The sequence below is a fragment of the Phoenix dactylifera genome, chromosome 3, assembly GCF_051530095.1.
Source record: "Phoenix dactylifera cultivar Ajwa chromosome 3, Ajwa_hap1_PhDact_Kaust_v1.1, whole genome shotgun sequence".
NCBI classification, from domain to species: domain Eukaryota; kingdom Viridiplantae; phylum Streptophyta; class Magnoliopsida; order Arecales; family Arecaceae; genus Phoenix; species Phoenix dactylifera.
Genome location: NC_143192.1, coordinates 2,428,193 through 2,440,583, shown reverse-complemented (window position 1 = coordinate 2,440,583; position 12,391 = coordinate 2,428,193). Strand labels below are relative to the sequence as shown.

The 12,391-nt window shown below is 39.5% G+C and overlaps 1 protein-coding gene across 9 annotated transcripts in view; it reads left to right on the top strand.

Annotated features, from left to right (window-relative positions):
• Nucleotides 1-768: 768 nt before the first annotated feature.
• Nucleotides 769-12,391, top strand: part of LOC103708698 (Pseudouridine synthase family protein) — a 27,151-nt gene continuing 15,528 nt past the window's right edge. For 4 of the 9 annotated variants that reach the window (XM_088717418.1, XM_039122378.2, XM_008793751.5 and 1 more), the window contains exons 1-2: nucleotides 769-1,010; nucleotides 2,441-2,838. In XM_088717418.1, coding sequence (XP_088573544.1) covers nucleotides 927-1,010; nucleotides 2,441-2,838 — 482 coding nt within the window. In that variant the 5' untranslated portion in view covers nucleotides 769-926. Of the gene's footprint in view, nucleotides 1,011-1,282; nucleotides 1,400-2,440; nucleotides 2,839-9,750; nucleotides 9,879-12,391 lie in introns of those variants that run through there. The other 5 variants (XM_039122379.2, XM_088717420.1, XM_088717419.1 and 2 more) reach the window with 5 other exon arrangements.

Sequence of the window (12,391 nt, the reverse complement as noted above, 5' to 3'; positions counted from 1 at the left end):
ATAATATGATATAAAATATTTAATATATTATATATTATGTTAAATATAGTATTATATATGTCCTTCTTTGACCTGATGAGCTAAAAGGCTCTAACCCAAGCTTGACTCGACCAACTGGCAGATTGAATTTGGCTAGCTTGTACCCAACGCAAACCTAGTTATTCTAGTTGGATAGGTTATGTTTGAGTTGGGTCGCGGTAAGAAAACTAGTTGGGTCAAAAATTGCTATCCCATAACCTATTGGAAGGGGCAGGTTACTATTCCTCCGACCATAATGGCTCGATGCAAGAGTTACTTTTTGACCATGGCGAGTTAAAAATCAAATAAAAGCCTTCAAGACCAAAACCAAATATTGGATTCAAATAGGATGACTCTGAATCATCAGAAATTTTCTCATAAACTTCTGGTTATTAATTCTAAGCTCGAGGTTAGAATTTTGTTTCTAATATTGATGGGAAGGCTAGCTATGCAACTTAAGGGCATTTTATTATAAAAATCCACCTGATGCATCCATAATGGATTTTCAGATTCTGATACCAGATTTCAACAAAGGATTTTCTGCAAAATTCTGTGAAGTTATCTCATTTGTTTTGTAAATATCGATGAGGGATCGCTACATAAACAAGACAACAATATGCCAAAAAAAAAAGAAAAAAAAAGAAAAAAAGAAAAGAAAAGAAAAAGATGGGGTGACAAGTATTCGGCCATGCCACACATGGGTCCCACTCGATGGCCCAGTATTAATACTGGGCCACTCTCAAACCCGGTGGGCCACTCTCAAACCCGGCCCCAGTGTGAAGCCCTAACGGGCAAACGGCACGCCTCGGCCGTATTTGTGTTTCCTTTTCTCCTCCCAGCGGAACGCTGCGCGTAAAACTCGAAGCTAATTCCTTTACTCGGCTTCGCCCCGAGTGGCGAGTCGAGAGATGGAAGAGACGAGAGAAATCCTAAGCCGCACCGCTCTCTCCCTCCCTTCCCCCCACGTTGTCCTTGACCTTCTCTCCGTAGGGGTTCGTTCTCTCCCCTTCTTCCGATTCTTGCTTTCTTTTGGTGTATCTTCTCAAAGATTCATACGAAACATTCATATGATTAGAGTTCCTTAGATTAGAGCACTTCGTTTGGTTGATTTTGGTGCAATTTATGATTTTTTTTGAATTCTTGATTCTTGATTTAGATTTGCAAAGTGAAAAGAATTTTTAAACCCTCGTTCGACATTGTTTCTTTTACCCGAACCTTTTGCTTCATCGTTCTTTTTCTAACGGAGGAGTTGATGGCAATCCAGATTTTGAATTCTTGGTATGCTTTTGGAGTCCGCGGTGGTGGAAGTTACGAGGGGTAGGGAGTTTGGGGGAGGCTGTACCAATTATGTTTCCAGAAAGAGTGAATTCAAGAATTATGGGTGAAATTGATTTTCGTTTTTTCTTTTCTTTTGCTTTTTGCAAGGTGCTTAAGCAGTTTTTAATAATGTTGCGCTATTAAATTGACTATTTGTTAATTGCCTTGCCATTGAAAATTGATCAATCCATTGTGTTAGCTAGTCATTCACTTTAATGGTGGACCAAATTTTGGAAAAAACCTGTTGATGTTTGAGTTCTTCTTCTTCTCTTCTCGCACGATCTTTCTGGTCGATGACTTATAGGCACAACTTTTGCATGAAAGTCACAATACACAAATTTTCTGAAAATACACTAACTATTGCCAGTTTTAGTTGCTCTCCAATGATCTTATGTGCCAATGACTATTAGGGATTTTACTTCTGTACAGTTTTTATTGTTAATTTATATAAAATTTGCTACTGGGAACTTTCATTTCTTGCCTTGTACCAAATGCAGAAAGTTCTGATTCATTATGTTGCTCGCCTGGTGCATTTTTTTAGAGAACTGCTATATTACTTGAAATACTGAACAATTTATTTGAATTGAATTTTGTTACTATTGTTGGAAATTTTTTTGATCAGATGTTTTACTAATGTTAGATCCATTTCATGCATTATCTATGTATGGTAACCACACCCATTAATTATCTTAATTGCTTGTGGCTATCTATGTTGATCCTGCTTTCCAGATGTCCTTATCAAGTCTGACCGTGTTTCTTCATATCTTTCTCTCAGAATTCATTCATGTCCATCTTATGTTCTCCTTTTGTTGTTTCATCACCTATAATGCACATGTTTTTAATATCAGTGTAGAATTTAAGTTGCCTTGGCGTAGGCCCCTGGGGCCAGGTGCAACTAGTTGTCGAGCAATCCCCTTTCGATCGCTTGAACTTGCATTTCCATGTTTCTTGCACTTAACTTCTTTTTCTTTCTTCTATTGCGTTTTCTCGATGAGTTGCCTTTATAATATGTGAACTTGTGTTTTGGATGAGGAAGTAATGTGTGCATTTTAGGGGAATTGAATCAAATAAATTTTAAAACCTGCTGACTATTTTTGTGCTTTAGGTATGTCCGCGTTGCATCTTTCGGTTGTTTGGGGTTCATGGGCAAGCTTATTGTTGTTCAGCAATTACAGCTTCAGTGCTGCAATCTTTTCTTGAAGAGCAGAAGAGTTGTGATAATGGTACTGTAGAAAATAGGCTTGTTTCAGATGGACTTGTCCGATGTTCGTATACTTCACAAGAGTCAGAAGACGACCATGCATACTGTTGTATCTGTTTAGGTGTATTACAACTTGCCTGTCAGCAAGATCGGGAAATGATGACAACTAGTAAGGAGGGTTCCATCGATGACTTCACGGCAACTATTGCTGAATTAGTGAAGAGAGAGAATCATCACATAGATGGTTTTTCTATTGAAGTCTCGATACCACCTGTTATAGTGGCTAATGAACGTGCTATCTGGTAACTTGTCTTTTCCCAATTATCTGTACCATAAATGTTGTTGAAGCCCTCGTTGAATTATCATAAATATAGAATCATTACTTTTTGAAAAAGCATAAACCTATATCAAGGAGGGAAGAGAAAATTTGAAGGACTATATAACAAGGAAAAAAGATATCGGAAACATGAAATGTGGATCTGAGTTGATATAGGTTGTAACCTTTAAACTCATAGAGTAAAAAGGTGCTACATTTTTTTTTTAATATAGGACAAATGAAAAATATGCTTTTTTAAATGATAAATGTTTTCATCAGTTTATGAAAGTTATGCACTATGCTGTTATGAGATGCCAGAAATTTAGATAATTTTCAATGTCGCAACCAAGGTCCGCCGTACCGGTACCGGCTGGTACCGCGAGCCAGACATTTGGATTTTTTTTTTTAAATGTTGTCTCTGTTGGATCTTAAATTAAGTGAAGATTGATATTTTTTTATTGCCTTTTTCATGATTTTTGATGTTTTTATGTTTAAATTTAGGGTTGAAATTTGAAACATAGATGATGCATGTTATGTTTTCCTTTCGTTCCAAGTGATAAAATGATACACATAAAATATCTTCAAATTAAGATACAATCATTTACATATATTTAAAGCACTCTTGGATATCTAAAATCGGGACGAGTGCCGATGGCTCTCGTAGATATCCGGATCATAAGTATAATCAGGAGGAGGTAAATCAACCCAATTAGAAGGAATGTGCGCCAGGTTATAAGAACTGTCGGATCTTTCGCTCACGCTCTGGCTCTGAGAGGTGTCCTTTGATTGTGTAGGGGCCCATCCAAATATAGCAGAAGCAAAATCTAATGCACCATATCTATATTCGTCAATGATGTTGATGTACGACTGACCATGTGCTGGATCTATCTCCATAATCTGATTCTTTGCCTTGACCATCATGTGATAGAAAAATCCTATTTGGGGGTGGATCTCGCTATCTACGGCCCGCAGCACTTCATATAATGGTTTGATAGCCTTGACTATTGTAGTAGTCCGCTGCCAGAATGGCTGTCTCGTCACAAAGTCTTCTATCTTGCTCCCTTCAGTGCCGGCATAAGAATATCTACTATCATACCACTCGAGACTGGCAAACATCTGACGTAGGGCTCCTTTCTTTTCGAGTATGCTATCAAGTGCAATGAAGTTGGTAGCAAACCGTGTGACTCCTGATCTCAGAATCTCTCCTCTTGCATACTTTCTCATCAGTGAAAGGACTCAGTTATGGTTATAAATATACCTGGTAATGCGTTGGGCTGTCTCCACCGTTTGTTGCACCCTACGGATCTTTCCAATGTCTATCAACATGAGATCGATACAATGTGCAGCACATGGGGTCCAGAAAATATGTGGTCGCCGCTCCATCAAGACCTGCCCGACAGCCTTATATTGCGGCTCATTATCAGTGACGACCTGCACGACATTCTCCTCTCCTACCAGATCAATCACATCCTCCATAAGTTTTAGCATGTACGCGGTGTTGTGCATATAAGCTGAAGCATCAACCGACTTGTGGAAAAAGGTCTTAGCATCACAGTATATCAGGAAGTTGTTGATGCTCCGCCTGGTCGGACCGGTCCAACCATCGCACATGATGGTTAGTCCATATATGGGCCACTTGCTCTTGTAGGAGTCAATCCAATTCTCCAGCTCCTCCTTATTGTTGTAAAGAAACTCACCGTATATGTCCTTCGGGCCTGGAGGAACTACACCGGGACCGGCAGCTTGTATGGCGGCAATGACAGACCTGTAGTATGTATTGTCTGCCACATTCGCTGGGATGTGGCTAAAGTGAAACCAGGATTCAATAGCTCGCCACATAGTTTTCTTCTTATCCTTCATCCACGTTGTGTCTACCCTCTGCTGCCTTGAATCTCTGCTGGGGAGAGCATGCGGATCTACATCATGAATTGTCGCTCCTTGTGGAATTCCTCTAGATGACTTCTTTCGGCTACCAAAACTACTCAGCATAGATGCAATCCGGCTACGTTCTTTGCCGACGCCCTCCCTGACTGAAGTTGTCCTCAAGAACTCTGGATCTTGTCTAGTGCTCCTTGAACCGCCACCCGACTCGTATGCAGAGAGCCCAAATCGAGCCCTATGCCTGGCCACCTTCTCCTGCTGCCACTGATCATCCAGGTTTGCATGCATGGCCGCCTGAATATCTGCCTCCTCCTCATCTAGATCCTCAATCTTCTCTGGCTCCTTAGAGTGATAGGAAGGTGGCTCTGCCGCTCGGCGATCGACCTCCGCCTTCTTCTTGGAAGCCATCTCCTTCGCTTCTTTGACCTCAACGAGATTCTGCCTCATTAGCACACGAATCTCGCTAGGACAATTCGGGCACGTAGCAATCTCACCGGAATTTCCGGCTAAGTGTTGCTTCAACCTGGTTACCCCTTCTCGCTTGAAAACCTTGTCGCAAAAGTTGCATTGAAACTGGTGTCGTTGCCCCTCTCTTCCAAGTCTTCGCCCATAAGACCAGCTAATATCACGCTTTGTAGGGTTCGTTTTTCTTGATGGCTCTATTTCTATCATAAATGTACAACTTATCAAAAAATTAAGCTAATAAAGTAAATTTTCGCATTATCTTATTTTTTAAGTAATTTATAAACTATTTTTTTTAAGTTACTTATTAACAAAATTAATGAAATAACATAGGACAAAAAAACTGCACCTTAAATAGTCTCTGCTGGATTTTTTGGGCAGGACCTCCTCCTTAATTTATGGGCTATCTCTCAAATCTTTCCGTCTCTGATTACTCTTCAGAGGCTCACTGAATTTGAGTTAATCTGGACAAGCCAATCTCTCTGAAATACTTCTGGATTTGAGTTACTCTGGACAGAGCCTCTTGTTCGGCTATTTATAACCGAACGAGTGAGGAGGAAGGCGAGGTGCAGACAGGGCGACAGGCCTCTCGGCCGAGAGGCCACTTCGGTTTTTGTGTTGTCAAATCAAAAAAAAGGTGGCTTCTCGGCCACTTCTTTTTTTTAAAAAAAAACAACAAAAAAGAAGTGGCCTCTGGGCCACTTCTTTTTTTGATTTGACAACAAAGAAGTGGCCGAGAGGCCACTTCTTTGTTTCCCGAAAGGCTTTCCCTTCAAAAAAAAGCTGTGGCCGACAGGCCACACTTTTTTTTTTTGAAAGAAGTGGCCCATGGCCACTTTTTTGGGAAACCACGCGCCGCGCGTGATTTCCGAAACCAGGCGCCGCGCGTGATTTCCGAAACCAGGCGCCGCGCGTGATTTCCGAAACCAGGCGCCGCGCGTGATTTCCGAAACCACGTGCCGCGCGGTGGTTTCAAAAGCCACTTCTTCCTTTCAGGAAACAAAGAAGTGGCCGAGAGGCCACTTCTTTGTTGTCAAATCAAAAAAAGAAGTGGCCTGTAGGCCACTTCTTTTTTGTTGTTTTTTTTTTAAAAAAAGAAGTGGCCGAGAGGCCACTTCTTTTTTTGATTTGACAACACAAAAACCGAAGTGGCCTCTCGGCCGAGAGGCCTGTCGCCCTGTCTGCACCTCGCCTTCCTCCTCACTCGTTCGGTTATAAAAACCGAACGAGAGGCTCTGTCCAGAGTAACTCAAATCCAGAAGTGTTTCAGAGAGATTGGCTTGTCCAGAGTAACTCAAATTCAGTGAGCCTCTGAAGAGTAATCAGAGACGGAAAGATTTGAGAGATAGCTCACAAATTGAGGAGGAAGTCCTGCCCAAAAAATCCAGCGGAGACTATTTAAGGTGCGGTTTTTTTGTCCTATGTTATTTCATTAATTTTGTTAATAAGTAACTTAAAAAAATAGTTTATAAATTACTTAAAAAATAAGATAATGCGAAAATTTACTTTATTAGCTTAATTTTTTGATAAGTTGTACATTTATGATAGAAATGGAGCCATCAAGAAAAATGAACCCTACAAAGCGTGATATTGTTTGGTCTTATGGGCGGAGACTTGGAAAAGAGGGGCAACGACACCAGTTTCAATACAACTTTTGCAACAAGGTTTTCAAGGAAGGAGGGGTAATCAGGTTGAAGTAACACTTAGCCGAAAATTTCGGTGAGGTTGCTACGTGCCCGAATTGTCCTAGCGAGATTCGTGTGCTGATGAGGCAGAATCTCGCTGAGGTCAAAAAAGCGAAGGAGATGGCTTCCAAGAAAAAGGCAGAGGTCGATCGCCGATCGGCAGAGCCACCTTTTTATCACTCTAGGGAGCCAGAGGAGATTAAGGATCTAGATGAGGAGGAGGCAGATATTCAGGCGGCCATGTATGCAAGCCTGGATGATCAGTGGCAGCAGGAGAATGTGGCCAGGTATAGGGCTCGATTTGGGCCCTCTGCATACGAGTTGGGTGGCGGTTCTGGGAGCACTAGACAAGATCCAGAGTTCTTGAGGACAACTTCAGTCAGGGAGGGCGTCAGCAAAGAACGTGGCCGGATTGCATCTATGCTGGGTAGTTTTGGTAGCTGAAAGAAGTCATCTAGAGGAATTCCACAAGGAGCGACAATTCATGATGTAGATCCGCATGCTCTCTCCAGCAAAGATTCAAGGCAGCAGAGGGTAGACACAATGTGGATGAAGGATAAGAAGAAAACTATGTGGCGAGCTATTGGATCCTGGTTTCACTTCAGCCACATCCCAGTGAATGTGGCAGACAATACATACTACAGGTCTGCCATTGCCACCATACAAGCTGCCGATCCCGGTGTAGTTCCTCCAGGCCCGAAAGACATATACGGTGAGCTTCTTGACAACAATAAGGAGGAGCTGGAGAATTGGATTGACTCCTACAAGAGCAAGTGGTCCATATATGGACTAACCATCATGTGCGATGGTTGGACCGGTCCGACCAGGCGGAGCATCATCAACTTCCTGACATACTGTGATGCTAAGACCTTCTTCCACAAGTCGGTTGATGCTTCGGCTTGTGTGCACAACACCGCATACATGCTGAAACTTATGGAGGATGTGATTGATCTGGTAGGAGAGGAGAATGTCGTGCAGGTCGTCACTGATAATGGGCCGCAATATAAGGCTGTCGGGCAGGTCTTGATGAAGCGGCGACCACATATTTTCTGGACCCCATGTGCTGCACATTGTATTGATCTCATGTTGATGGACATTGGAAAGATCCGTAGGGTACAACAAACGGTGGAGACAGCCCAACGCATTACCAGGTATATTTATAACCATAACTGGGTCCTTTCACTGAGGAGAAAGTATGCAGGGGAAGAGATTCTGAGACCAGGAGTCACACGGTTTGCTACCAACTTCATCGCCCAACTTCATCGCACTTGATAGCATACTCGAGAAGAGAGGAGCCCTACGTCAGATGTTTGCTAGTCCCGAGTGGTATGATAGTAGATATTCTTATGCCGGCACTGAAGAGAGCAAGATAGAAGACTTGGTAACGAGACAACCATTATGGCAGCGGGCTACTACAATAGTCAAGGCTATCAAACCATTATATGAAATGCTGCGGGCCGTAGATGGCGAGATCTACCCCCCAGATGGGATTTTTGTATCACATGATGGTCAAGGCAAAGGATCAGATTATGGAGGCAGATCCAGCACATGGCCGGTCGTACATCAACATCATTGACGAATATAGATATGGTGCATTAGATTTTGCTTCTGCCATATTTGGATGGGCCCCTACACAATCAGAGGACACCTCTCAAAGCCAGAGCGTGAGCGAGAGATCCGACAGTTCTTATAACTGGCACATGTTCCTTCTAATTGGGTTGATTTGCCTCCTCCTGATTATACTTATGATCCGGATATCTACGAGAGCCATCGACACTCGTTCCTATTTTAGATATCCAGGAGTGCTTTAAATATATGTAAATGATTGTATCTTAATTTGAAGATATTTTATGTGTATCATTTTATCATTTTGAACGGGAGGAAAACATTTCAATTTTCAACCCTAAATTTAAATATAAAAACATCAAAAATCATGAAAAAGCAATAAAAAAACATCAATCTTCACTTAATTTAAGATCCAACAGAGACAACATTTAAAAAAAAGAAAAATCCAAATGTCTGTCTCACGGTACCGGCCGTTACGTACCGAACCGGACCGGTACCGTACCGGTCCGGCCGGCCACCGGTACGCCGACCGGTACCGGTACGGCGGACCTTGGTCGCAACTGATTCCTTTTTATGACGTTTATGTTGATTTTATTTATGCATTTATTATCATGGTTACTTATGTATGAGAAAGTTCATATTATTATTATTATTATTTGGCTCACAAGTCACAAGGATGGTTTTAATTATTGCGATGCTTTAAAGATTATCATGTTAAATAATGAGTAAATAGGAGAAAATATAATTTAAACTTGTGGCTGTTAGTCTTAAGCCATGATGTTGTTTCAGATGAAAATTTTGTTAAATTGAGGGGCATTTCAATATTTTTGTGAAGCTTTGCTGTTGTGCTTCTTTTAAGATGCTAAACTACTGCTGTTGTTATACCTTTAGTTTCGATTAATTTAATTTTGTTACATGCATATATGTGCATGTTTATCTTCATGTGGATCTGATGTGTGCATTTTCTGGCATTTAGAGGATGATTTTGTATCCATTCATGCTGCATCACTCTGTAAAGCAAAATACTTTTTTCCTTTAATCACTGCTGCACTTTGAAAGATCATAACTGTTTAGTGCAGCCTGCAAGATTCAAACTTCAGGCTGCTTTGCTTGTTGGTGATTGGATTAAGTGGCGTAAAATCGGATTACAATCCTTATTACATAGAAATTATTTACATAATGCATAATTTTATATGAGTTAACAGGATAATTAAACCAGTTCTTGCACTTTGAGATATCCTATTATGCAAAGATTGTGTCCCTCTCTTTAATCAGTTCCATTTACGGATTTCGATTTAAAAAAGAACCACTTACCTATGCGTTGAAGGTCTGGAAAGAGCAAGGGACCACTGACAAATCTGGATGGAAGTTTTAACATGATGGAGAAGAAAGCATGCAATAGCGACTGATGTTGTTTTTTATAGGAATATAGGTAAAGCATCTAATGCTGTGCGCCGTTATGAATTTGTTGGTTATTGTTTATCAATGGACAGTTCATAATGTAAAATCTTTATCTTTGGAAACTACAAAACTTTCTCAATCCTCTTTATCATATTTAAAGACTGAATAACAGCAGGAAAACATAATAGCAACTAGGAGTCTAAATGTTTGTGAATTTTCTCAATTTACAATGACAAAAAAAGTTGACCAAGAAAAAAATGTAGGAAATTGCATATGGATATCAATCTCTCACTATAAAGTTTGAGATAATTTTGAAGTAGGTTACTGAAAATTGTCCCTTTGGTTGTTAATGATTAGTTAACTATTGAAATTTAGCCTGTTACGCCCATACTGATAAGACCTTGGTATAGCATGTGCATTGTACTGATTTGTACTGACAAATGATCTCACTAACAGAAAACATATACAAGATTATCAATAGATGTCTAACATGATTATATTTGCTTAAGACATGCTGTTTCTTGTTCCATTTAGGCTATTTCTGTCGCTTCTGCTGGAAAATAAACTGGTTTTGAACAATTGTATCTTGATTGATCTCAACCAATCTATTATCCTAAGTAATACTAATGGTTTCTTTTGATTGGTAATAAATTGGTCATTAACACATGCAGCAGATTATCTTACAAAGTCTAAGAGACAGAATAAAACTGACAAACTACGAGACTGTACAAACATTAACAAAGAATAAAGCTGGAAGAAGATTGAAGAGGCATGAGAGATGAACTCGCTTGAATTATACTTGAACTTGGGTAGGCTTTAGTTGTGCTTGTCTGCAGCTAAATTGCATGCCACCTTGTGTCAGGCCGCTTGAGTGTCCATGTTGGAATTGTTTGCCCTCATAAAACCATGGTTCTATGTATACCACACATTTATGAGGCATAAATGAGATGATTTGTTCTTGTTATCCATTCATATTGAATTTATAATATGTTAAAAGTGATATTTCTAGAAGGGTACAAGATACCAAAGTTCTATAAGAAATATTGTTGAAAAATTATTGATTTGCTGTTTGGCAGCTATAAGAAAATCAGAGGTCTATTTCCTTGTTCTTAAAATGGGTCACAGCTTGTGATGAGTCTGAGGTCTCTTATATGACTGCCATTTGTTAGTGGTGTTTTATGTTGTGTTTGGCTACTTTGGTATTAACCTTTCTTAACACGACTAATATAGTTGTAGATTAATATACATCTAGTTGAAAATACAATAAGGAAAGACTTCTCACATACATTGATTGCATGGTCCTGATTTAAGGGGCTAGTTTCATTCATTGACCATTCCGTAGCTGGGTTGCATAATTCAAGTCATGAGATTTCATGTGGGTGCTTATGATTGATATAAAGGACAGAAAAAATGCCCAATGAGATCCACTAGTAAGGTACTTAGAATGGGTTAAAGAGGGTGGATGAGATTGTAAAATCAAGTACATGTGATTTTTAAAAGAATATTATTTAATCTCAAATTTTAATAAACATATGCATGTCGCGCATAAGCCGCACACATGCATACTTACCTACATACATATGTATGTATGCATGAATGTATGTATGTTAAGTTTACTAGCAGCGGTGCACATGCAATTCATTTTTGAGAGAAATTAATAAATAATGTCATGGTTATAAAAATAAATCAGATCTTCACCTAGAATTTTGGATCTCCCAGATGATGATTGCACCTCCTCCCCCCCCCCCCCTCCTTATTTTTATATAAAATGGGACTGCTAGAATTTAAAATCTCCCGGGTGCTTGAGTTTGTTTCATAAACAAGGAGGAAGTGAGGAAAGTGTACAATTGGACTTATTTGTAGATGAAAGTTCTCAGAAAAAATTACATTATACACATGTCCTAGCTGTTCATTTCTCCTTTATTCCCTTTTAAGATATCATTTCCATTAAAGTTATACTTACTAAATCTTATGACAGCTTATCAGCAAGTTGACAGACGAAATCATGTTGGCATACTCCTCTCTCATTTTCTAATATAGTGTAGATTATGTTTTCATATATTTTTCAAAGTCTTTGTTTGATGTTTGATTGATTGTCCACTGACTATACATATAAGTTCCCAGTTGGGCAATATGCATCTAGCTCCTCCATGAACTAATATGAGATACAGCTAAAGTGGATGGACTAATGTGCTAGTTTCTATAAGGATGGATTTATTTCAATAAGTTATATTTCTTGATATTTTTTGTTATTCTGTCTCCTAATTCACTTACAACATTGGTGCAAATTATCTCATGATGATATGGGATTTAATTAGTGTGATTGATTAAGGTTAAATAGATAATGAACTTACTCAAAGAGAATTTGGCAGGGTAATAAGTCTTGGACATGACAGTGATATTATTGCATTCAATAAAAGTTATTGATTGTGCACCTAGTAATTTGTATCTGAATCCCCATTCCAGCTCTTACGACATCTTGTCAACAATTTGACAGATGGAATCTTTTAGCATACTCCTCTCTCATTTTATAATATAGTATAG